This window comes from Capra hircus, chromosome 1 (genome assembly GCF_001704415.2).
Source record: "Capra hircus breed San Clemente chromosome 1, ASM170441v1, whole genome shotgun sequence".
NCBI lineage: Eukaryota > Metazoa > Chordata > Mammalia > Artiodactyla > Bovidae > Capra > Capra hircus.
The window spans coordinates 139,775,046-139,802,397 of record NC_030808.1 but is presented as its reverse complement, the minus strand read 5'-3'; the positions used below and the strand labels follow the sequence as shown (position 1 = coordinate 139,802,397).

General features: G+C 44.2%; 1 protein-coding gene across 1 annotated transcript in view; it reads left to right on the top strand.

Moving 5' to 3' along the window:
- Positions 1 to 27,352, top strand: part of DSCAM (DS cell adhesion molecule) — an 833,405-nt gene that overhangs the window by 773,344 nt on the left and 32,709 nt on the right. Inside the window, exons 26-29 of the mRNA XM_018051616.1 lie at positions 1,581 to 1,871; positions 5,252 to 5,428; positions 18,313 to 18,343; positions 25,119 to 25,234. Coding sequence (XP_017907105.1) covers positions 1,581 to 1,871; positions 5,252 to 5,428; positions 18,313 to 18,343; positions 25,119 to 25,234 — 615 coding nt within the window. The remainder of the gene's footprint in view (positions 1 to 1,580; positions 1,872 to 5,251; positions 5,429 to 18,312; positions 18,344 to 25,118; positions 25,235 to 27,352) is intronic.

The window sequence follows — 27,352 nt, the reverse complement described above, 5'->3', positions numbered from 1 at the left end:
GACTTCTGTTGTTTCTAGAAATCCTCTGTCTTTCAGATCAAAGTTGGGTGGGGACGCCAGATTGGAGTCACAAAAGACCACATCATGGATCTGTGAGCTTGAATGTTGTTACCCCTGGATGGGTCTGGCAGTGTTTCAGCATACTGAAAGAGATGGCTGGTCTTTATAAAATAGTCTGATTCTCTTTTTTAATTATTTCATTGGCAGTTTAAAAGAAGAGTGTCCGCAGACATAAAAAACAAGCTTGTGGTCACCAAAGGGGAAAGGTGGAAAGGAGGACTAAATTGGGAGTTTGGATTTAACAGATACACACTACTGTGTATAAAATAGATCATCAACAAGGACCTACCGTAGAGCACATAGAACTGTACTCACTATTTTGTAGTGACCTAAAAGGGAAAAGAATCTTAAAAGAATATATATATATATACACACACACAGACACACACATATGTATAACTGAATCACTTTGTTCTATACTTGAAACCAATACAACATTGTATATTAACTATACTTCAATAAAATTTTTTTTAATGTCATTTGAAAATCAAGGGCTTTGGTGCCGACAGTGCTACTCCGTTCCCAGGCTGAGTAGCCATGAAGTGTGACCTTTGCCCTCTTACCTTCTCCTAAGGTGACCTCCTCCCTTGTCACCTCCTCTCTTCTATTTATAACCATCATATTGCCTCATAGACTCTGCTTTCCAGGTGAGAAGTCACTGGGGTTGACTGTTAACCTTCAGTGTGCGTTGGTTTTTCCTCTGAAAGGTAGACCTTCAGGGAGGCAAACCCCAGAGCAGTGATATTCAGAGGTGAAATATGCGGCCTGGAAACAGCAGCGGGAGGGAGGGACAGAGCTGCACATGAGTGTAGGTCAGGAGGTGAAGAGAGGGTCTTTGCAGGTTTCCTCCCTCTGACTCTCATCCAGTGGCGTGGACCACATGACAGGCATGCCAGACATCAGCAGGCGAGGGTGTCATTTGGATGCAGTGCTGAGTTTTGGATAACACACACCAGGGCTCAGATGATGAAGTGCTGACTTCCGCAGAAATATACCCGTTGGGTCCCTGGGTTCCAGTACGAGGCGCTTGGACAGCAAGGGTGCTGTGGGTACTTCCCACATCCGAGTCTGCCTTCTCTTGGGTCAGGTCCCTGAATGGCCACATAAGCCCAGCACATCACAATGGTTCCTTCAAAACTACTCAAGGAGGAGGAATCCCTCAAAGCTACCTGAGAGGCTGTGTCCTGGGCTGACATCCTAAGTTTTGTCCACCAAATAAAACAAACAAACAAAAACACTCAAGGAAACACATACCTCAGAACAGAATTCAGGGAAATCTAAGATTCACAAAGATAACCGCTACCCACCCAATGTTCCCTTTCATTCCTAGATTATTTTGGCTGGGACAGCCTGTTGGTTCATAAGATCCTGGTAAAGAGTGGACAGGTAGCAAGTAGCCTGTGACCCAGACTTGGACTGAGCCCCTCGCCTATGGGGAAGCAGTCTAAGGGCAGTGCGGGATGACCTTGGTGACCTTCACTCACACACCCCGTGGCCTGGCCCCTGTGCCTTTTCTGCAGAGCCCCAGTTCTCGAAGGAGCAGGAGCTCTTCGCTAGCATCAATACCACACGTGTGCGGCTCAACCTCATCGGCTGGAATGACGGTGGCTGCCCCATCACCTCCTTCACACTCGAGTACAGACCCTTCGGGACCACAGTCTGGACCACGGCTCAGCGAACCTCCCTCTCCAAGTCCTACATCCTGTACGACCTGCAGGAGGCCACGTGGTATGAGCTACAGATGAGGGTGTGCAACAGCGCGGGCTGCGCAGAGAAGCAGACCAACTTCGCCACGCTCAACTATGATGGCAGTAAGCTGGCCCTGGCCTCCCGCTTGCATCTCGGGACACGTGCACAAACTCGCTGTCCCTCTCCCATTCGACATCCATCCTCGGCACAATGTGACCCGTGCCTGCAGATCCCCTTAAGCTTGGGGGCCATCCAGTCTGCTCCCCGCAGGGCTCCCTAGACCAGGTACCCATGTGCCCATGGCTGAGTTCCAGGAAGGAGGGACTGAGGCCCGGGGACCCTCACCAGGCAGTCAGGGTGCAGGAGTGACTTCTCTTCGGGCTGAAGGTTTCTCTGCACGTGGTTGGTGCTTGGTCATGACTGTGAGCTAACACTGCTTTTGTTGTCTTCCTCCCCTCCGCCCACCCCATCCCAAACCACATGACAGCTTTCTTTTTTCTCTCATTTAGCCCTTAAATTGCATGTTCAAAAGCAGTTTTCCATAAGTGAAGGCACTTATGTTAGTCTCTGAGAAGAAACAGAGGCACAGATAGAGAGAGAATAATGTCATAGGATGGTAGTGGGCATGCACACACATGCATTTACATGCACACATTTGTAGGCTCACACACACACAAACATGCAATTGGCAAGGGGTTTCTGAAAACCAGGCAAGGTGTCTCGTGATGATTAGTTGACCGAAAATAAGAGAGAGACATTTTTCTCCTTTTTTTCCTACAACTAGTATTGTGAGCCATTTATTGATGTTGAACAAATGTCAAGCCCAGTGAAGCTAAAGACGGTCTGACATTGATGGTTCTGCAGTCAGGGAATTTCAGAGAGTCCTAACTAGAAGCAAGTTGAGCTGATTTTTGCAGCTTTGCAGCAGTGGTCCACTCTGGGAAAGGCAGTGGCTGAATTAGGTGCTGTGCTTATTTGTAAAAACAGTCTCCACTGGTTAGATAATTTGGAGCTGTGGGCTCAGCTCCCTCAGAGCCCCTGTCCAGCGTCTACCTACCAGGCCAGACCACAGTGCTGGGTGACTTACCCAGAAAGTCTGTGCTTGAGCAAACAGCCCCTACTATATTCTTCACTGGAAAGGCTAAGGTGCGTCCTCTCCTGTGCTTGTGTGCATTCAGGATCTTGCCTTAATTATAGCCCTGGCAGGAACTTCCTTGGAGTACTGGTTATCCTGTCCTAAGAAAAGAGAGCCCATAAACCCAAGGAGCCTGGGACATGACCAAAGGATGCTCTGAAGGTGATGTGGCCTCAGCTCCTCCCTTAGCCATTTTCTCCTGGTCAGTCTTGACCAGCCCTGGGCTTGTTCCTCCCACCCTGGCACACTGTAAACCCACCCTGGAATTTCCTGCACAAATTCCTCCTCAGCCACAGCACAGGCTTGCCCCCAGCATTGCAGGCCTGGGTGGGGTGAAGGCAAGAAGGTGCCTATGTGGGAGTCCTGTGGCTGGTGATACCAGCCTGGGCCCCCACCGTCAAGGCCCCTGATCCAGCTCCCAGAAGTGAGGCTTCTCCTCAGAAGCCCTGCCCCTCCTGGGCCACATCACTCTAATCTCCTGGCCTCAATCAGCAATGACTGCACTTCAAGAGGTTCCATCACAGAGCATCAGCCCATAGAGCAGCACGTCTGACCTGCTTTCTCCTCCAACTCTGTTTCATTCTTTGATCTGACAAACTAAAGGGCTTTGATGCTGACCAGACATTTTCCCTAGCGTTTAAAGGCTCCCCAAAGTCCTTTGCTAGCAGGGTACACATTTGAGCAGAAAGCATATTTCTTGCTTTAGATGATGGACGTCCGCTAATTGCCTTTCGATCATCCTGCTCTGGCACCCAGCCTCACTGTAATCTGTGTGGTCCAGCGTGCACGGCTTCAAGGTGCGCGTTGTTGATAGGCTTACAGCTAATCATTTAATTAGCAACCTCTCACATGCAGCATTTGAAACTGTCATTCTTACTTACAAAGTGCTCTGCAGATTTTAAATGGTTATTTTCTAAAAGAAATATCCTCACTTTATCCGAGATCTCAGATTAGAATCATGAAAAACGTCCTACATGTAAAATGTCCTGAAATCTGAGATGATTTTATTACACTAGAAAGAAAAATGCGTATGTCTATTTTCCTTGAAAAAGGTTACATATTTCTTTGAACCAAGCTTGTGGATATATAGCTTTAATATCTCTTGTGTCACTTCTGCCTGAAGAATTTTTTTTTTCATTTGGGAGAAAACAAACATTGATGATTAGCTTTCTGGCTGTACTAGTCAGATTTCAGATTCTTCTGGTTTTGGGGGTTTTTTTGGACTCTTTCTTCTGCCATTCCCTCAGCCAGGTGTTTGTACTGGTCCTGTGTCATCTTGGTTTTGCAGACACATCCTCACCTGCCCTCACCCTTTTGTGCCTCTTACCTGAGTTCTGAGCATTTGCAGACCTGGGACTCCAGCCAAAACTGGAGTTTTTAAGTTGGATGAATGATATTATTGGCCTTAGCAGACAGCAGAGGGGCCTGGTGTTCTGTATCCCTGCTCTACTCACTAAATGCAGGACAAAGACACTTTTTGTTCAAAGGGAAATTATATTATTTTTGCATTATTTTTCCTAAATTACTGACTTCCTGGCCCTTGTTTTACATGGAAAATACAGAAGACCGGAGCATCTTTTCATAGTGGTGGATGCCAAAATGCAAGCTCCATAAAAGGGGATGCCTGTGTTTGAATCTCTGGACCCATTTTGTTCAGCCTCTCAGCAGAAGGCAGCTTAAAGCAGCTCAGAGTTCAGACTGCTTAAGTGTTTCCTTGTAATTCTAAATAATCTGAATTTCAGGGCATTATAAGGGTCAATAAATAGCTTGCTTTAGAGACCTGATGGCTTCTCTTTGAAAAGTTGATTTTGTTCTAATGTCCTGAAACGAGACTTTTAAAAGTAGATTTGGTCTTACATCCATGATAAAAACGCAATGAAATAACCAAAGAAAAGAGATTTTCAGCGCCTTTAAGCAGGTTTATCTGGTACAGTCTCCCCAAAGCCTGCCTTCTGTCCACTTGCCAAACCCATTGTTCCTTCTTTGATGTGCAATTTTTCAAACAGCCACTCTCAATTGTGTCCTGGGTGATATTCAACTCCAGGTAAATGCATGTGACTTTTCAAAGCACCCAGCCTGGATATTATGCTTTCAAGTGTCAACACCCAGCATGTTACCAGTGAAGGCCCTTCCAAAGAAATGGGCTTTGTCCTCTGCGCAGACTCTAGTTCCATTTCTGTAGAGTAAGCATAGGAGGGAAGTGAGTGAGTAAAGAAATTAGCAAGGACCTAGATGAAGAGTTCCTTCCATCTTCATCTCCGTGGACGCCCTCGGATCACTCGCGCGGTTCTTATAACCCATCATCCCTAAAAACTCCGCCATACTGTCGTCATTAACAGCCACCTAACATCATGACCCTGTTTTCAGGTACAATCCCCCCACTCATTAAGTCAGTTGTCCAAAGCGATGAAGGGCTGACAACCAACGAGGGGCTCAAGATGCTGGTGACCATCTCCTGTATCCTGGTGGGGGTCCTGATGCTGTTTGTGCTCCTGCTGGTGGTTCGGAGGAGGAGGCGTGAGCAGAGGCTGAAGCGGCTGAGAGGTGAGCTGAGGCTCGGCCGTCCCCCCCCCGCACAGCGGGACCAACAGCTAGCTGGGGGGATCTCACCCATGAATGCCTTTCCCTCTCTGGGCTAGATCCCCAGGCTGCCTGGTTCTGTGACCTGAGATATTCCTTGAGCAGGGTGTCAGGGCCTCGCAGGCAAGTCATACAAAAGTTACTACTCAGAAACTGGGTGAAAGCCAACCTCTTTCAAGTGTCCTAAATCCTAACTTGTCAGTAGGGCAGACCAAGAGAATGACTTTCCCGTGGGTTTGCCAACAACCACTCTTTAATTTTCAGTCTCTGCAGCAATGCCACCAATTACGGCCTCCTTTAAAAAGACCTGTCTGATGGACTCTGGAAATGAGAACTGTTTTATTGCTGGGAAGAGGAAATTGAGGGTTTATGGTCCCGGGAAAGCATTGTGAGGCAGAAAACACACGCTTTCCTGAATTAGAAATTGGAGCAGAATTCTGGTGTAAGAGTTTCGCTTTAACTAATAGAAAATAAAATAATAGATGATAATAACTTGGGCCAAATGAGAGCCATTGTCAGCAGCACCATTATTACAATGTCCAGCTCTGTAGATTCTGTGCACCGGAGCTATTTCCAGGTCCTGTGCAACAGCCCTACTGGCTCTGGCTCTGTGGTGTGAGGACAATAAGTTCTTTCAAATACAAAGCCCTGGACAGGACAGAGTTCTCTGTGTCCCTCCTCTTTACCTGTCAGAATATTGAGTAAATCCAAGTTTCAGTAGAATGCATATACAGGCTGCTTGCACTTTAGTGTCAGTGCAGTGAGGGGAATGCAGCGTCCCCTGTGTTCTTCAAATTTGCATTTGAAAGACAAGCCTGAAAGCTCTGTCCTTAAGATGTCTGGGGATATCCCCAAGCCCTGCTGGTAGATCTGGACGTTGACCTCTTGTGTAATTAACCATAGACCAGTGAGATCAGTGGGACGGCGGATATTTCCACCTGTCTTCTCGTAGCCGTAGCCAGGGCATCCTCTTGATATAGCTCTGTTAGGTAGTTAGTATAGGAAACAGGAGTCCAAAATGGAGGTGGCTAAAAGACAAGGAAGGAAAAAGCCTGAGAAAATAGAACAAGGGAAGGTCAGAGGAAGGTCCGAGGACCTGAGTGAGGACCTCAGGTAGAACAAACAGCGCTCCTGGCCAGCCCAATTTGCATAGGGCAGGCCCGGGGGAGGGAAAAATGTATACAAAGAGGACCCAAAGCACGGTCTCTCTCTCTCTCTCTCTCTCTCTCTCTCTCTCTCTCTCTTTCTCCTCCATGCTGCCATGCTCCCCCACTCTCTTCTCTTCGTGTCTTTGGGTCAGCATGCCCTCACGCCTCAAGGATGGATTCTCTTGCTACTTTCTAAATAAAATAGAGCTGTAACACTGATTTGTCTAAGAGCTATAACATGGTCTGTCCAAGACCCAAGAGCTGGGACGTGCCGAGGGCTTTAATGTGGGTCACTCTAAATCTTTGTTGTGACGAGACAGAACCGAGGAGCACACACTCACCTGACAGTAAGCACAAAACAAGAAGCAGTTAATTGCAACTGAGGAGGAAAGGGGGTGCCATTTATGAGAACAGCATCACAAAAACATTGTATTGCCTAATCTATTGAGAAATTCAGTATCAGGTGTGCTGTATTGGATTCTGTTCACAAGTGTTCATCATTAAAATATGAAAAGGAATTTTTTTAAAAAAATAAGTTTTTAGTTAATTATTTTTGGCTGTGCTGGGTGTTCATTGTTGCACGGGCTTTTTTCTAGTTGTGGTGAGTAGAGGCTACTCTCTGGTTGTGGTACAAGGGCTTCTCATTGCAGTGGCTTCTCTTGTTGTGGAACACAGGCTCAATAGTTGCAGCTCCCAGGCTCTAGAGCACAGGCTCAGTAGCTGTGGTGCACGGGGCTTAGCTGCTCTGCAACATGTGGGATCTTCCCAGACCAGGGATCAAACTTGTATCTCCTGTATCAGCAGATGGATTCTTTACCACTGACCACCAGGAAAGCCTCCAAAAGGACTTTTTAAACCACCCTCACCCTTTTTTTTTTTTAACCAAAAACAGAAACCCATATCCTGGCCTTAGGGGCATTGTCATTGAGGTACCAAGGCTGTCTGTTCTTGTTGCACCGAGACAGATTGAACTGGCTGCATTTAGAAGACTAGAAATTGTCCATATAACATTCTTAAAAACCAACAGTAACACTTTCTCATCCATCATTCCTGTTTGATCACAAGGGTTTACTTACAAATGTGTTAAAGACTAAATCCCTCTCAGCATCTGCCCCCTGCCTCTGCTAAATTTACCTTTTCTTTTCGCCCTGGCCCCCGTTGCTTCCTTTCACCTCCCCAGCTATTGTCTGACTTTCCTCTTCTATTTAACAACTTGAACACCCCAACCTCGCTCTTCTCTGCCAAGAGCAAGAAAAAGATGCTAAAGCTGTTGCATATTCTTCCTGGTGCATTTGAGTCAGACCGGTGGCAGGTGGGATGTCCTTTCTTTTTGTTCTTCACAGTCCCTTGTAATTTTGTTATTGCCTTGCAAGGACTCTGTCTAGAAAATATCCTGGGCTGGCATTTTTATTGTTGGTGCCTCCGCCGTCCCACACCACTGTTTTGTCACTGGTCTCGGTACAGAGAGCGCCTCGTCACATCCTCAAGTCCAGCCTTTCATTCCCCGGAAACGAGTTTGTTTTCTTTGTGCTGGAGCAGAGAGAGAGAGCTAACACAAAGGTTTCAGCAGGGGCATAAAATAAGTGCTGTGGCAAAGATGTATTCATGGGAGATGCTGAGGAGCAAAGAATCCCAGAGAAGTAGCTGGCAGGGCACAAAGGTATCTGCAGTCTTGCATTTTACTTGCCTAATAAAAGCTTCCAAGTCAAGAGTTTGAGGAGAGGGCAGGAAGAAGGGAAAATGATCAGATACCTCATTCCATAGCCTTCCAAATGGCAGGTTTTACTTTGGATACACTAAAATATTCAGTTCAACACATTCTCGCTGATTATCTTCCATGGACCAGATGCAACATTTTTTTAAACCAACTGTAAAATTTTCTTATTAACCATTTATATTTGATCACAAGAATTTGGCCAGGTCCTGGAGAGAAAAGAAAGGTTACTAAGATTCTGTCCCAGGATAATGGAAGCTGATACCCTAGTGGCAGTCAGCAAAGGCTTACGTGGGATATGCTTGTCTTTCTATACCATTGAAAAATGTGCCGTAAAAGGTCAGAGTGAGTGACTAGGGCTATTGGGAGAATCAGTGAAAGGCCAGAAAAGAAAGTGAAAGTGTTAGTTGCTCAGTCATGTCCAACTCTTTGCAGCCCCATGGACTATAGCCCACCAGGCTCCTTGGTCCATGGGATTCTCCAGGCAAGAATACTGGATTGGGTTGCCATGCCCTCCCCCAGGGTGTTTTCTTGACTCAGGGATGAAACCCAGATCTCCTGCATTGCAGTCAGATTCTTCACCAACTGAGTCACATGGGAAGCCCAAAAGGCCAGACCCTGCCCCTCAAAGATCTGTCTTTTAGGTTTGAAGGGCCCTTAAACTGGTATGTTAATTAATAATACAACATGTTTCCCATTCACTTGTGGGAGGAAACTAGAGCCACAGAGTTTAAGGTAGTAGGTGCCCATCTATTAAACAGAGCCCATTAGTAGAATCATTCAGTTACTACCTGACGCACATAAGGCACAGATCATGTCCCTGGGTTAGAATGAGTTCAAATATATTTACAGATTGAATGGCTTCATACAATATTTTATTGTGTAAAATAAGGACATGTCTAATAATAGGTCAGTATTTCCTGAGCAACTACTCTTCAGGATCAAAACTGGAAATAGGAAAATTTGGATTATAGGAAGATACTGCAGGGGTTCCTAATGAACACTGTAAGATCAACTCCATGCCATTGACCTTGTTTGATTGCTATATGCTACTCAGTGTTTATAAGTAGGTTTGTTTCACTGTATCGACAAGCAACCTAGTTAGATAACGCACCATAACGTGCTTTATGTAAATTTTTTTAAAAAAAGAAAGAAAGAAAATGGGACTCAAGCAGTTTAGCCAACCTATATTCTTCCTTCCTGAGTGAATTACTAATTTTAGAGCCTAACGACCTCCTAAAGTCTAAATTGTCTTCAAGTGCTACCTTTTTTTAAAAATCTATAACCTTATCCACAAGTTCAGAAGCCACATTTTGCTTTAAATGATGCCCTGATTTTTTCCTATTGCTAGCTCCTTTGAAGTGCAAGGTTATAGAATAAATCACTGGCTGGGCCCAAGATCCCAGCAGTGCCAAATTATAAAAATTTGATTCCAATGTCGAGTAATCAAGGCCAGGGTCACTAAAAGCTTCCCCTCTTAGTATGAGTTTACCCAAGAGGGTGCAAAGTACCCAACCAGCATGGGTCAACTGGCAGTGCCAAGCCAAAAAGCTGCTTCCAACATTTCAAATAAGCTAAAGATAAAAATCAGTGGATGACGTAAAATCTGACCTTCTTCCCTTGAACAGAAGCGTATTTATTATTTGAAACATGGTTTCAAATGGATTAATAGTTTAAAGCCGATTAGTTCCGGAAGACCATTCCTAAAGAGATTGTGGCCTTTGGTCATCCACAGGCACGGCTGAAGGGGTGGGCCATGACTGTTCTAATATTCCATTTGTCTGCTCTGCAAATATCTGAGCTAAATCTCTCCTCCTCTGTAAAATCAACACTTAGCTTGAACTCTGATAATCTAAAGGAAGAAAGGTGTGCATCTGGGAGCTCAAAGACACTTGGAATCAAGGTAGACGTGTATAAAGGTGGCCATGATGCATTGAGTCATATGCATGCAAATAGAGTGGTGGGTGGGCCCCCCAGAGACGTCACTGCCCAACTAATGAATGTCCCAGTTGGGGCTGAGATGGGATCAGAAGTCTGAAACTGTAGTTCTCAGCTTTGCATCTTCTTCCTTCTTCGTTCCTTTTTGTTTTCTTTCTTTTTGGCCTTTTGACCTTCATTTCTTAAAAATCATCCTTTTAAAGCTTCAAGTGTGTTATGGCAGAACTAAATTTTTAAAAAGGGTTTCTTTATCTTACAATGGGAAAGCACAGCAATAGAGGGAAGGTAACAGAGCCAGGCCAGTGGCAGCCACGGAGCGAGGGATGGGGGCACAGGGATGGGCAGGGTGCAGGCAGGAGCAGGAGGGAGCCAGGTGGTTTCAACCCAGGGCTTTGCCCTGCCTGTGGGTTCTATTGTGTCCGTTTTTGTATTCCAGTTTTCTGAGATGGCAAGAATATATGGTCTTTTCTGGGTTATGTGTTTTGTCATGGCTTTGGAATCAGCTTTCATTTGACTAGATGATTGGGGGTCCTTTTTGCGAGCCTATAAAAATGTGAATGGAGGTTTTAGAGCCCTTGGGAAAATAGCTGCTTTATGAGCTCCCTTTCAATTCCGCAGAAAAGCAGGGGTTGTTGTGAGGGAGCTTGGAAGTAAAAGCTTTTGAGAGGTGGTAAAGCAGGGGAAGGGGCTTCCCAGGTGGCACCCACTAGGTAAAGAACACGCCTGCCAATGGAGGAGATGTTAAGTGATGCGGTTCCGCCTCTGGGTTGGGAAGATCCCCTGGAGGAGGGCAGGGCACCCCACCCCAGTATTCTTGCCTGGAGAATCCCATGGACAGAGGAGCCTGGTGGATTACTGTCCATAGGGTTGCACAGATTTGGACACGACTGAAGCAGTTTAGCAGGCTCGCAAAGCAGGGGGAAATCTGCTGCTATCAAGTTGATTTTGTGTTTGGGAGGCGTGTGCATGTGATTGCCCTGGAGAGGTATGAAGCAAAGCAAATTCCATTCACTTAACTAGGACCTTGGAGATGGAAGTGTGACGATGTGCCTATGAATGAGAGTCCTCTTTTTAAAAGAAACATAAGGGACTTCCCTGGCAGTCCTGTGCTTAAAGACTTTGACTTTCAGTGCAGGGGAGGCAGGTTCCATTCCTGATGAGGAAACTAAGACCCCACATGTCTTGTGGCCAAGAAACCAAAACATAAAAAAGAAGCAATATTTTATTAATAACAAATTCAATAAAGTCTTTAAAAACGGTCCACATCAAAAAAAAAGTCCTTAAAAAATAAAATAAACATTAGAGCATGTGCTCAGGACTAGCACAGCTGCAGCGCTGGAGGCCTGTGCTGCCTCGTTGATAAGAACGCCTAACCCAAGTGCAGACCCCTCGGGAGGGATGGTTCACAAAGAACAGGGAACAGAGGAACCACCCTGTGATGCTTTTACCCAGCTGGGATGCCTCTTCCGGAAAACTGACTGAATCACGATTAATTGACAGAGTGCTAGCATTTTCCATGCTTTCTTCTTCCTTTTTCCATAAGTCTTTATACTGTCCTGCTTTAGTCTCTTAATAGATGTGCAAATAGGTGTGAATAAACTTGACATCTTAACACTGTTGTGCTCTATTTTGCTGACATGAAAACTGAAGGGAACTTGAAAACCATGCATCAGTTAGGTAGGGACTAGCAGGAGAGCTGAGATCACTTTTTTCTACCCAATCCTTTCTCCATGACCCTTCTTCAGCTTTGGAACATTCAGGAAACAAATAGTCTGTCACATCCATATTAAGCTATCTTAAAAAGATACGTCAAAGAAACATGGAATTAAACACAGAATCAGTGTATTAACACAGAATCAATAATGACTTTACCATTTTATTTTTCCCCATGAAAGATATTTGGTTTGTTCATTTCTGATCTCTATATTCATTACTACCCAGGCCCCCCTATATTTAAAGAAAAAGGATTCCTTTTTGCTTGCCTGTCCTTAACCTACTGCCCTTCTCTCCACTTCTTTTCCCCTCTGAATTCTTGGAAGACTCTTTGACAGTCAACTACAGCATGTCTCACAAGCTCCTCTGAATCCTGTCTCACTGCTCCCCCAACCCCTCAAATGAAAATGCTCTCCTAAAGGCAGGGGGTCACTTACCTTAAGATCCCCAAATTCTCCTTTCAGCTACCATCTTCCGGCCCTCTTTGCACATCCAGAGTGTTACCACATGTAATTTTTTGAAACATTTTTTTTCCCCATCATTGAGCATCACTAGAAAAGCCTGGTAATGTGTCTCCATCATCTCCTAGACTGAAAGATGAAGGGAAGAGCACAGAGCCAATGACGGATATAGAGAAACAGCCAGGGCTTTAGAAAGGTGTCAAAAAGTCTAAATCTCAGACTGAGCTGAAATTTGTGGGGGAAAAAAGTGGCAGACAACACAAAAGAGCGTGGAGCTGTGTTGGGAAAGAAGAAAAAGAAGGCTTGAGATGATGTTCTCATCTTAACAGATGGCAGGTAGAAGAAGACGGACTCAGCATCTGTTTTACTTTGGTGTGAACCAAGAGAAGTGCTATTCAGACCAAAAAATGTGAAAAAAGAATTATAGAAAAAGAAGGAAGGATGAGGGGGATTTTGAGAAAGGAAGGGAGGGAGGGATAGAAGGAAGGAAAAGGAAAAAGGATACCTCGGGTTGTTTGAGAAAATCATCAAAGCCCCTGATTACTTAAATTGATTTACTCTTTCAAAACCTCCTATGTGCTAGTGATTTCGGGAGGACTGGAGAGGATACTGCCTAAAGTCATCTTCCTAACTCCTTGCTAGTAGATCAGGCAAGCCAGGCTTACAACAAACTATTACACATGACCCCAGATGATGAGAACCAGACTGTGGGCACCAGCTGATGCAGTGATAATCCCCAAGAGGGACGTTTTCTCTCACTGGAAAGATTAGCAAAGGTGTTGTGTGGTTCCCCTCCATTGTTGTTGTCCAGTCACTCAGTCGTGTCTGACTCTTTGCGACCCCATAGACTGCAGCACGTCAGGCTTCCTGTCCTCCACTCTCTCCCAGAATCTGCTCAAACTCACATCTGTTGAGTCGGTGATGCCATTTCTAACCATTTCATCCTCTGTCGCTGTCTTCTCCTCCTATCCTGAATCTTTCCCATCTTCAGGGTCTTTTCCAATGAGTCAGCTCTTTGCATCAGGAGGCCAAAGCATTGCAAAACCCTCCCAAAAAATTTTTTAAGATTCTGAACAAAATGTTTTCAGACATAATCCCAAGGACCTTTGTACATCATCTTTGAACAATCAGATTAGAGGTATTAGGAAGTATACTCCATACCCATTTTCGGAAAACAGTAAGTTCTAGAAACTGTAGATTGAAGTAAATTAGTTTAGGTTATAGGATAGTTTGTGAGCATCAGAGGACATGATAGGGATCAGCCACAGCCTGGACAAATCCTATTTGCACTTTGACACGGTTGATAGAGAAGAGAGGACCAGGTTACAGCACTGGGCTGAAATACAGGCAAGCTAAGCTGATTTCTGAGATGGCATAAATCCAGGTGGGAGCTACTGTAGTAAAGGATGAAAGGCTAAAACCAAGAAGATAAAATTTAATAGGGATAATTGGAAAGTATCCAATATAAATTGTGAAAATTCATTTACATAACATATAATGAGCATTGTGTTCCCAACAGTGGGTAAGAGACTAGCAAAAAAAATTACCATTTAATAAAGGACAATAAGAAATCACAGGTCTTCCACAGAAGAGAGTCTCAAGTGGAAAATTGCCTAGAAATTCTGCCATCTGAGGAGTGATTGAGAAAATTAGAGAATTCAGCCCAAGAACAGAGAACACTGAAGCCAAGCTAACTCAGACATGCCAGCTACCTGGAAATATTCAAATGGCTTCTCAGTGGTTCCAGAAGGTGCCTTTCTTATAGCCAAGGAGAAATTATATCAAGGGATTTCAACACAAGAATAGGAAGGTGTTTTTCATAAGGAACTGTATCCTCAGGCAAAGACTGTGTGGCTTTACTATACCAGAGGCTGGAGACAAAGACAAAAGGGCCATTAGACAGACAGCATGAAACCAGGAAGTCATGATGCAAAGTGCCAAGACTGAGCTGAACAGGTGTGGAGATGCTAGACAGGTGCAAAGGTTCTCAGAAGCCCAGGGAACCAGAACGCCAGCGTCACCTGCTGGGTCGAGAGGGTGTATAGAGTAAGTCATGTCTGGGGGGAGGGTGGGGCAAGGGCTTGGAAGAACAAAATCATGGGCGCTCTCAGCAGAGAATGCAAGAACAGAAAACTCAGAGAGGGTTGGCGGTTCAAAGTAAGGGGGAACCGAGCTAGAAAGACAAGTAGGTCCAGCACGGGAGGCCGGTACCCTGAGCTGAGGGGTCCTATTGGCAAGGAGTCTTCTTTGAGAATTTCAGAGTACAGATGTGACCAAGTTAGGGGTGTGACTCAGAGCCATTTCTGCCCTTTCTGCTGTGGGCAAACTGCTTAGAGGGCGGAGAGTCTGGAGCTGGGCAGACCAAAGAGGGAGATGCTGATGAGGAAATGAGAATTGAACTGGGGAGAGAGAAAAAAGCCAAAGTCCTAGGGAGACTGATGTGTTGAGTGGGAAGCCCTCAACAGACATGGAAGCCAGGTCAGTGATGGAGGAGATGTCGGCACCATCCGGTCAGCAAAGGTATTGTCTTCCCTGGGGCTGCTGTTGGCCCCAGCTCATTGTAGCATCTGTCCAGGGCACTGTGGAAGGGATTCAGACATTTACTAGAGGAGGATTTGAAAAGTCTGTGATGCTCTTAAGATACCACGACTCCATGATTTTTAAAATATTCTCTTAATTTGTCCCACATCCCCTTCTTGCCCCTAAAGAGGAGAGTGTCCAGAGTTCTTCCTTTTCTTCTCCCCACCCCCTGCATGAACTGAAGACCCAGAACCCATAATATCCTTGACATCTCTCCCAACTGGCTTTCAAATCAGCACCCCTCCACACACAATTTACTTTAATACATTAAAGGACTCGATATCTTTGAAGCCAGGCATCTCAGCCTGCAACCAAATTGCTGTTTCCTTGCTTCCTGAAGGAGCTCAGAATCCACAACTGGCTCCTTCTGTGCCCTGGAGCATTCTCCCTGTTAGTGTGTGCTCTCTTTAAGGTGATATCAGTCTTACTTCCTCTCCAACTGACCCAGCCAGAGAGTGCTCTCCAGGGTGTGTCCCTTGGTCAGCTGTCATGAGGAATGCGCTCCTCTGTGTGACCCTAAGGATATGACTTGTGTCTCCCTCTATGGATAAAGGGCTTCCCTGGGGGCTCAGATGGTAAAGAATCCACCTGCCATGCAGGAGACCCGAGTTCAATCCCTGGGTCAGAAAGATCCCCTGGAGAAGGGACTGGCTACCCACTCCAGTATATAAAGCTTTGAGGATAATGATTTTAAAAGAGTTCGTATTAACAGACACTAGTTATGATTTCCTGCTCAGCTGCAGCAAATGACTGAATGTATCTGGATCCCAGTTTCCTGATTTCTGAAGGAGGGCTCAGAAATTCCCAGGCAGATGGGTATAAAGGGGACATGGGCTGGCAGTCCTAAGTAATCCGGGTTCCTAGCATGTGACCCTAGTCCACTTGATCCCACCCCCCAGGACACATTCATGCCTGGTCCCTGATGCCAGCTGTGTCATCCAGACGTGGGCTGGCAGTCCTAAGTAATCCAGGTTCCTAGCACGTGACCCTAGTCCACTTGGTCCCACCCCCCAGGACACATTCATGCCTGGTCCCTGATGCCAGCTGTGTTATCCAGACTCTCCACCAGCTTCATACTCCACCAGCTCTCAGCTTCCTCAAGGGGGGCTCAGAGAAGAAGTGAGTTTCCATGAATATAATGTTGCTCACAGTTTCAGATGAGTCAGAAGGAGGAAATAGTAGTCAAGATAGACAGAGAAAGGGATCCACTGTAAGGTGATGAGCATAGGGAAGGGTAGACCAAAGAGGGTGGGTACCAAAGCCTGTGGATGAAGCTGCCTATTAATTGTAGACACAGAAATTTTGCTTTGGAGCTTGTCAGTACCAGAGGACTTCTATCCCCACTGGTTGGAAGCTGTCTTTCCTTGGCACATTGATAGGGAAAAAAAAAATCACAGGAGAGAAAGCTGTGGTGATTCGCTTCAGGAATAGAAAAAGAATAATGATGGTGTCAGAACAAGGACCGCAGATCCATCCTGAAGACGTTTGAGTCTGAGTTCCCTTCACATTGTGAGCTGATGTGCAGCATTTTACTCTTTGGAATTCCAGCCTCTTTTTAGAGCATTGAACTAGCCAGTGCTTGGTTGTTCCATCGAGCTAATTAATCCCAAGCTTCTGGCACCTTATATATGTGTATATGTATATTTACTTTGCAAGTGTTAAGTCATTCAGGAAGAGAAGAAGCTTATCTTGTCTTTGCAGATAAATGTAAAGCCACAAGATGGGAAATTCAGCACTGCTTTGCCTTCTTTGCTTTGCCATATGGATGGGGTGAAGGGAGCTGTTTCACTTCCCAGACTGAACCCATCTGTGCACAAGCCCAGGGCCTCCTTGTAGGTGGGACCTGGCATCACTGACTTGAAGAGCAGTGCTTTGGTGCACAGGATGACTGCCTGTGTATGGCTATTCCTGTGACTGTCCGTCCACACCTCCCAGTTACAGCATCCTGCTCCCTGACACAAAAGTGACTGCATTCAAGGGTCAGCCCCCAAACACCAAAAAGCTCCAACAAATGCATTGCTTCACTCACACTCAGAGTCAGCTGAATCCATTCCCAGAAAGTTCCATTCATTGAACATTTAACATCAAAGCTTTTTAAAGAAAATTGAAAGAAAAATATGAAGACCCTTGTGTTCTTAAAAAGGAAGCATTCATTTTTTTGCCAGGACAAAAATGTGTAAAAGGAACAAATTATATTTTAAGGGAAATTAGAATTTCAAAATGAAGCCATCCAAAAAGCTTTTTTTTAATTTACATCATTTTTAGGCAGGATTTCTTTTATCAGGAGTGGTAACTATAAGGCCGGACCCGGGGGCCATGATGGGCCGCCCCTCCTCTCCCTCCCGCCGGCGGGGGAAATCCCTAACGGAAGGAGCCTCCCAGATCCTGGGGACCAATGACAGCACACTTCACCAGCTAAAGCCGCCCCACCCCAGCCACGTAGAAGGACCTATCAGCCCTCGCCGCCTCGGCCTGGCAACCTATCCGAACCCCCGTCCATTAACCTGACCATCCTTCGCAATGAACATATATAAGCCACCTCCAACACGGTCTGGGCGCCGACTTCCTCAACCTGCCTCGTTTGGGTCCAGGAACCCCGCCCAGGAGCGCTTCCCCTTTAAAAGCCTGTTAGACACTCTTTTGGTGTCTTGGTCGCCTTTACCTAACAGTAACCAGGTCTTGGTAAACAGTGTCCTCAGTGGAAAGAAATTTTTAATAGTTTTATTTCTGAGTTTGAAATAAACATCTAGGTTTCCAGACATAGTGATATGCAGTGTATATAATTCTTTGATCAACCAAACAGATGCATAGCTATCTAATAATGACTTGTTTAAGAGATCATAAGCTTTTTCATTTTAATAACAAAAAGAATGGAATTTGTACTATATAATGAATTTTAAGATGTACATTTTCTGACTTCTGGAAATAAAGTTAGTTTTTGAAAAGTGACAGATGAATAGTGTGAAGTCGCTCAGTCGTGCCTGACTCTTAGCAACCCCAGGGACTGCAGCCTTACCAGGCTCCTCCATCCATGGGTTTTTCCAGGCAAGAGTACTAGAGTGGGTTGCCATTGCCTTTATCACATATCTTAGAATTTTTGTGGCTATTTATATGTGCCTCATTTAGAAGAAATAAGGAATCCATAAAAGTTTCAGTTATTAGTAGTGATCTCAATATACAATTACATTTTTAAATGGCTATTGTTATCTGATTCTGTAGCATATTTGTCAGTAAAGCTTAAGTGAATGTTAGTGAGTTATTTATCTTGTACTAATATTAGCTTTCTTTCCCCAGATGCAAAGAGTTTAGCTGAAATGCTCATGAGGTAAGAAAAAGATCTAGTATCCTAAATATCATGTTTAAAAGAGCAACTTCCAACTTGTTTTGATGATTTCTTTTTGCTTAATGACAGTCTTGATAATCCATTTTCTATCTGACATATAGTTTTCATTCTAGGAAACTAAATATCCATGTAATGCCTAGTTGGAGTAGATACCAAGTAATGAGCTGTTATGCACACTGTAGGTAGTCATCTTATTGGCTAGACTCAACCAATAGAATATTTCCCATTAACCTGAGAATAAGGAGACACATTATAAGCATCAATAAGAAGCTTTGGTTTTGCTTCCACCAAATATGCCACCTTGAAGTCAAGCCTTCCTAACATTAGCCAGGTGAGAAGGAATCCACAAAAGGAAATGGGTTCAAATTGATGGGCTGCTCAATAAAAACTCTCTTTGCCCTCACCTCCCATGGCTTCTTCAGCACTCTCTCCAGCAGAGCACCCACCAACTTCTGCTGCAAATGTCTGTTTAGTCTGGCCTCAGAGGCCACAACCTGTCTCATCACTGAGTTAGGAGAAACCAGCACTATAATTGTTCCACTCATAGCTGTTGCATAGATGAACAACTAGGCGTAACTGAATAAGAGCATGTTCATAACTGTACAAGCCACTCCAATATTTGCACTGTCTATAATAAAAATTGAAACCAAAAGTAACAGTAGGATAATCAGTGTCTAGGAACCAGGTAAAAAGAATGTCAGGGGAATTCTCTGACAGTCTGGTGGTTAGGAGTCAGCACTTTCACTGCCTGGGGCCTGGGTTTGATCCCTGATGAAGAAACTAAGATCCTGCAAGGAACAACCAAAATGAAAAAAGGAAAAGAAAAACTTCAGGGCCCCGATGGTGACTCTGATATTGTCATTCTAGGATGACTAATGTAGAAGATAAAAACAATGGGATATAAGATCTCTTCCCAGACCCTACCCCACCACAGTTGGCTTTAACTTCCTCCCTTACCCTTCCATATCAAAGTAGTACTTTTTTATCATTCACAAAGAGACGTGTCCATAGCAGTATCCTGAAGACCTAAGACAGAGGTTAACTACCATTGGCCCATGGACTACATTTCTCACAGACACCTTTGTTTGCCTATGCTGTGTTTTAAAACAATATAAATTGTTAGTAACAGATAATGGAAGACTCAGGGATGACTCTGGAATCTTTGGTGTGAGCAGTTAGGTAAACATTGGTGCCATATGCTGAGATTAGGATGATAGATTTGGTGTATGGACCTTTTTAATGTAGGGCAAAGGAAGGGGATATTGATCAGAATGAAAGGACTTGCATGGATCATGTTGAACTGAGGATGCTTTTTAAGCTTCCAGTAAAGCTGGTAGCACCAATCTGGAGCTCAGAGATTCAAATGGCCTATAAAATGTCTCCTTCATCTGTCTAATCCCATCACACTAGATCAAACTTGCATGAGAAGATTATGAAAAGCTGTATGAAGTGTCTTGGGCCCAAGCTTTTGTGCAAGCCCGTCCTTGCTGGCTAGTGGTCACAGGGAAGGCTGCCAGACACGTGTGCACTTGTGCTGAGCAGATCTGACAAAATATCTGGAGAACAAGCCAGAGTCATTTGGTTTATAATAAGTATCTAATACAGTGAGTTATAATGCAGTCTTACAAATATGAAATTGTTGATGACATTTAAAAGTCAAGACATTTCACACAAAACTGTGGCTTTCTGGCTTCTCTTGGAAGTGCTCTGAGCACACTAGTCACAGCCTCAATGACCACAGCTGTCTGCACCTGCCTTTGATGCCCCTTTAGAGTGGGTGTGATCTGCTCAACCCAGGAGCCCGTCCCTGTCTCCAGCCCAGTCCACCTCACTGATCTGTGCCCTAGCCTGGTGCTTGCAGCTGTGTGTCCTCCCAGATAGCTTCTGGCCGCTTCCCTCATCATCTCCTAGACCATCGACCTTGCCCAAAGCCCAGGTCCCTAGGGGGAGGTCTGCATTTCCTGACAAGTGCAACATTTGTTCCATTAGCGTGATGTGGTGTTAGCTTCTCTGCTGTGTTCTCTCCCTCATGAATTCCAGGTAAGACGTCAGAAAACATCTTCTTCCTTCTTTGTTAATAGGGGCAGTTACCATGAAAGAAAGACCACCTGTTGATAAGAACAGGAATCAGTAATGATATTAGCAGGTGACAGTTGCCAACATGAAATTAGGAACATTAAAACTAGTAATTACTCCCACTTAAGATATTTAAGGTAGTTTTCTCCCAAAGGATGAAAGTGATTGAAAAGGAGGAGAATTTCCAAGCTCCTCACATAGGTGGATTTTTATGGGATTAATTTAGAAGTAAAAGCAATGAGGGAGGGGATATATATATATATATACATATATATACATATATATAAAATTATGACTGATTTTTGTAGTCACACAGCAGAAACCAACACAACTAAAGCAATTATCACCCAATTAAAAAAATTTTAAAAGAAACATTCAATAATAAATGATTGAACCAGAGCACACAGCAGAAACCAACACAACTAAAGCAATTATCACCCAATTAAAAAAATTAAAAAAGAAACGTTCAATAATAAATGATTGAACCAGAGGACCAGAATATATTTCATTGTGGCTCATCTTGGGGGGAAAAGAAACAAACAATCAATCATTCTAGGCCAAGTGCCTGTACCCAGAACTTATTTATATTTTACGTAGATGTATCACAGCCTATCTGATTTTTCTCGGACAATAGTTATTGAAACACATGTTTGTGAATTAAATGGAAATAATACATTGGTTGATAAATCAAAAAAAGCAATGTTTTATTCTTGAAGGGTCAATTTAACCTAAGGTTGGCAGGTTAACAGGTCAAGCAACAAAAGACCTTGTCCCCTGCCTGGTCAGGTTAGGGCCAACCACATTCCAAACGTGGCCCTGGGAGTCTAGGAAGGTCAGATCCATTGACACAGAGAAGCCTGCAGAATCGCTGTCCCCTGTCTTCACCACTTCTTTCTCTCAGAAGGTGAGGACTGAGAAGCCTGGGACATAGAATCACAGACCTAAGTTCTAGATGCTGCCACTGGCTGGTGTTGTGCCCTGCTTCTCTCATCTGAAAACAACTGTTGGAATCAGTTCCTAGCTGTATCATCCTGTGATCCAGGTGAATGCACATTTGCCCTCCATTCACACTCCTTAAGGGAGGATCTACAGATTTCAGTGACGCCGGCTGTCCCAGAGCCAGGCAGGTGCAACTGCGCGACAAACACAGACAACCTGGACCCCACTCTGGGGGAACCCCTGCCCCCACATGCTGCCACCTGCCATTGCTGGTTCGCATGCCTCTGGACCTTCATCCATGTCGCCCAAGCAAGTCACCTGGTAGAGGAAAGAAAAGGGAGAGGTCACCCACCGTGCACAGATAGAAAGGGTTTTCCTTTTCTAGGACGAGGCAAGAAAAATGTTTTTCAAGCATACCAGCCTTCTCAAAGGTGAGACTGGGTTGCCCTAAGGCACTAAGTAACACGTAGTTAGTTTCCAGAGACCAGTATTAATAAGAAAGCTACTTGTGAGCAGTGAAGGTTTCAGATTGAGAGTTCAAGTTAGTTTAGTTTTTTCATGTTTGTATGTTTATTTGTTGTTATTCAGTCACTAAGTCATGTCTGACTCTTTGCAACCCCATAAACTGCAGCACGCTAGGCTCCCATGTCCTTCACTATCTCCTGAAGTTTGCTCAAACTCATGTCCATTGAGCTGGTGATGCAATGCAACCGTCTTATCCTCTGCTGCCCCCTTCTCCTCCTGCCCTCAATCTTTCCCAGCATCAGGGTCTTTTCCAACGAGTTGGCTCTTCACATCAGGTTGCTAAAGTATCGGAGCTTCAGCTTCAGCAATAGTGAAAATGCTCACCCAGCTATTACAATGAGATATATCCTGATATCTTTACAGTTACTTTATACTTATGGAATGCTCCATATCAAGTTTTTGGGAGGAAGGGAGTTGCTATGCAAACATTGTCATTAGTTTTTTTTTTTTCCCCAAAGCTTAAGAAAATATTGACTTTATGAAGTTGTAGCAATTGCACATAATTTATTGGCTGAGCCCAGAAATACCATCCACCAGGAACCAGCTTCAGCCCTCTGTCACTTTAATCAGACAGCCAGATGGCGAATGGATGGCAGATGATTATATTTCAATAATAACTAGCTAATATATTTAGCACGATCCCATATCATATAAAAGAGGCAATTTTGCTTCTACCGTAAAAACATTCAGATCTTTTTTCAGATTACAAATGAAGTTTCTTTAATTAGCTTTTTTTAAAAAAAGGTTTGCTGCTATTCTAATGACCAATTGTTATAGCTTAGGGAAATCAACCTTCATGTAACAATAGATCCTAGAATATGGCAGCACAGATTAAGATAAAGAAGCAACTTGCTTGAGATCTAATAACCTTTTTAGATTGAGGAGGATGTTATTGGCTGTAAAGTACAGGCTTCTGAAGGTGTGACTCAGCTCCCATTGTGTCCAAGCATTATTCATTCAATAACCTTCAACAAATATTAATTGAGCACCTACTTCAGTCACATACTGTCCCAAGTTTCAGGGCTATACAGGGGACAGAAGAGATGAAAATGCCCTTTAGGAAGCTTATAGTCCATTGGCAGAGACACCTTATAAATAACTCATTCAAACACCTGCTAGGAAGTTGTAAGTGCTGAGGAGACAAAATTAAGTGGAGAATGGGGAGTTCCCACAGTGGGGCCAGCTGGCTCCTCTGAAAAGACAGACGGAGAGGGGCACTACCCGCCTTTGGGCCAGGGGAATGTGTCCCAGCAAAGGAAGCAGCAAGCGCAAAGGGAGGAGGGACAATTAGACTTTGAATCTTAAGGTTTATGGGGTCATTTTCCCATCTTCCTGCCGCAAGGCTTGGCAGCTTAGTCTTGCGGTGAAGGGGCATTCACCTCCAGCTTTGATTGTCCATGTTCACAAAGTTCAGTCATATTCTAAGCCCTTGTGCCAATTGCAGTGGACCACAGTAGTGATGTCACTGGCCTCCTGTGTCAAGCAGACCCCTCATTGTTAAGTATAGCTGTGCGGATTCCTAGCTGTTCATTGAGCAGCCGCTGACTGCCTCATCACTATTCATGAGGAGCAGAAGGAACTAGCTCACACTTCTATTTTTGGTGCAAGGACAAGCTCTGGTCCCTCGTGAAGTTTCAAAACAGATCTCAGATATTCACAGAGGAGGAGTTCCCCATATGTTTTTGTGGAAATAGAGCTTATCTGACGTAACCACAGACCCCCGAGTCACCAATGCTCTTCATTTTGTACAAGGATCTGAACCTTTGCTTTAAATACACACACAAATAAAGTGAGAACTTGGTTAAGTAAATAATTTAAAACCGTTTATAGACCATGTGAAAAATTCAGGCCAAAACGTTTGAATTTGGGCCCTGCGTAATTAGCATGGTCTAGCTACATAACCCAGTTACTCATCTGAAGAGGAAAAAATCTGGTTCAAGATCAAGTCCTAAGAGGGCTGCTGCACCTTTCAAAGCGGCTGTTTTCATGCGCTGATTTGTTTACACCCAAAGGAAGAAAGAGCCATTGTAAAATATTCAGAATATTAACATGGACCTTTGAATGCAAACATGTAAAGGGCTTCTTGAGTGAATTTGACCTTCGGATTATTAACATTCATCAACCACATGCTTCAAGAGTGGATGAGTCCTCATGGTCGAGGAAGAATCTGGGACTCCTGGTGAATGGTTGGTTGAAGCTAAAAGCATTTGAGATTTCAGTACAGATGCACCTTTATTGTCCCCTATTATGTGTAATAAACAGCGGGTAAACCATCAAGAGTGTGCCAAGCACCACAAATCTCTCAAAACAGAATTTGGCAGTAAATGAGCTAGATTTAGGGACACCATAGATTATCACATTGATTTAATTATCTGACTGGTTGCTGCTTTCTGGAGGGTATTTCAGAATATATATTTTTAAATCTACTTGATTCTTATAATTCTGTAAAGATTGAACAACCATTTTTCTAATGTGGATTGCTAATTAAACTTTTATTGACTTTTTTGTATTTTTGTCCAACATGCAGTTTTTTTTGTTTTGTTTTTTTTTTTACTATGAGCTGTAACTGAACTTGATTATACCATGCAGCTTTACTACCTATTTTCATTTACTTTTAGAAGACAGCTCACTCTAAGAGCAATTTTCTGGTACACAAATTTTGAGATAAATTCTTATAGTAATTGCTTTTTTTTTTTTCTCTTCTAAAATGTAATTGGATTCAGAAAACTAAACTATTGTCAGGAAAGCTAACAAGGTTTATGATTTGTTACTAGAACAACAAAAAAAAAGTGACTCCAGGTAGAAAACAAATTTACCAGTAAAACCCCATCCAGGGAATAACCAGTACACATGTTTTTCCCCTTGCCATCTTTAGAATATTTCATGTCTAACCAATGAAAATGTTGTTGATTTAAGAATGTTTCTGTATGTATATTTTGTTTGGTTTTTACACAAGAAATGGGAAATTCCAAAGTAAGTTTCTACTGATAGTTGTAGAATCAACCTCTACTGACAGTTGATATTTTCTGAACCTCACAACTGACTGCTGAAACTTAATATTAATAAATATCATTTGCATGAAGGAGAAAAAACCATCATGTGCTCCTTTCCCTCCCCTCCCCACCAGCATTCACATAATTAGATAATAAGTCTAGTTGGTGTACCTAATGTAACACTGAACAAATTCATTAATGTATCCCCCTTATTTTATTCCCAGTAAAAATACCCGGACTTCAGACACCTTGAGCAAGCAGCAGCAAACCCTGAGGATGCATATTGACATACCCAGGGCTCAGCTCTTGATTGAAGAGAGAGACACAATGGAGACCATTGGTAAGGTGTCCTGTTTGCCGCTTTACACAATGTGGCTGCTACAGCCATGCCCTCTCTGCCTAAACCCTGAGCCACTGAAAATACTAGATATGGGAACATCTTGAATGTTACATGAACAAACAAGTTAGAGGATAGAAAACTGTTATTGAGAATAATAAGTACCAGCAAATATGGGGGAAATGAACTTAGATAAACCACAGAGTTCACCTGAAAGAACCCCAACTCTGACCCAAGTTGGATCTTTCCTTGAGAGGCTGTCAGTGCCACTCCAAAGAAAGAACATCTGTAATCAAGCAAGCCACGACAGGCTGCACACCAAGACCCCATCTTGGAAACCCACTTTCTGAGCTCCTCCTCAACTCCACTAAGGACTTTATTAAAGAAAACGTTTAAATTCTGCAAATGTCTTCACACAGGGCATCTTTCTCCATCCCTTGGCACACCATAGATATCCTGTGATGGTCTCTTTCTCATGGATTTGGAAAAGTCCCAGTTCCCCCATTCCATGATCACAAACAGACACCTGCAGAACTTCAGCCCCTGTCTGCCCTGAACCCAGGTGTCTCGACTCCTTCTGGCCTTTTTCTACTCTAAGTCCTCTGTCCACACAGCCTGCTTAGATGGTTCTATTTATTCCAGAATCAGACACCTCATATTTCCATTGTTGCAATGATCAGAAGAATAGCTAACATTTACTAAGAGCTCGCTGGGCTTCCCTGGTGGCTCAGTGGTAAAGAATCCCCAGTTTCAATCCTTGAGTTGGGAAGATCCCCTGGAAAAGGAAATGGCAACACACTCCAGTATTCTTGCCTGGAAAATTCCATGACCAGAGGAGCCTGGCAGGCTACAGTCCATGGGGTCACAAAAGAGTAGGACATGATTAAGCATACAAAGGAAACAGGGAAATATGGGCAAACAAGTCAAGCCCCTGATCTTGCCCCTAGAGTCTCCCTAAACACATGAGGCTCCCTTCTGAAGTTTACTAGTTAGGTCCTTGTGTCACTCAGACGTGTCTGACTCTTTGCAACCCTATGGGCTGTAGCCCACCAGGCTCCTCTGTCCATGGGATTCTCGAGGCAAGAATACTGGAGTGGGTTGCCTTGGTCCTTACTGCTAAGTCTGCTAAGTCGCTTCAGTCGTTTCTGACTCTGTGCAACCCCATAGATGGCAGCCCACCAGGCTCCAGTGTCCCTGGGATTCTCCAGGCAAGAACACTGGAGTGGGTTGCCATTTCCTTCTCCAATGCATGAAAGTGAAAAGTGAAAGTGAAGTCGCTCAGCCGTGTCCGACTCTTAGTGACCCCATGGACTGCAGCCTACCAGGCTCCTCCGTCCATGGGATTTTCCAGGCAAAAGTACTGGAGTGGGGTGCCATTGTCCTTAGAGCATCCCAATTATCCTGGGTTGTTTAAATATGGCTATTAAATCCTTGGGCTTCCCAGGTGGTGCTAGTGGTAAAGAATCCGCCTGCTAGTGCAGGAGACACAGGAGATGTGGGTTTGATCCCTGTGCTGGGAAGATCCCCTGGAGAAGGAAATGGCAGCCCACTCCAGTATTCTTGCCTGGGAAATCTCATGGACAGAGGAGCCTGGTGGGCTACAGTCCATGGGGTCACAGAGAGTTGAACATGTCTCGGTCACTAAGCAACAATAAGAATAACTAAGATCTCTTTAAACATCTCATCCTTTATATGTACTTTATGTGCATTATTTAACTCATTCCTCTCAATGCGCATAGGAAAATTCCTTAGGAACAGGGAGGTTGAGAAGTTCTGTAGCTTGAAGGTCACACAGACAGGAGCAGAACCAGAGCAGAGCCCCCTCCTGGCCCCCTGCCTCACCTTCAATGGGTGTCACCTGCTTCCATATCAACAAGGCTACCTCCCAGAACCCCTCGCCTTAGAAGTATGGCTGGACCCCGCTGGCATCCATGGAAACAGACTCTGGCAAGTTTCCTAGGCTGCCCCTTTTCAAACTTCACTCTGTGTTTGTTCTGGAAGATGTTTGTTGGCATTCCATCCCAGGACAACCCTTCTCTGTGGTTTGACTAAAGTGACCCACCTCCTGGCATGGATCCTTGATCCCTCCTGCCAGGAAGACAGTTTTAACAGGCCAGAACC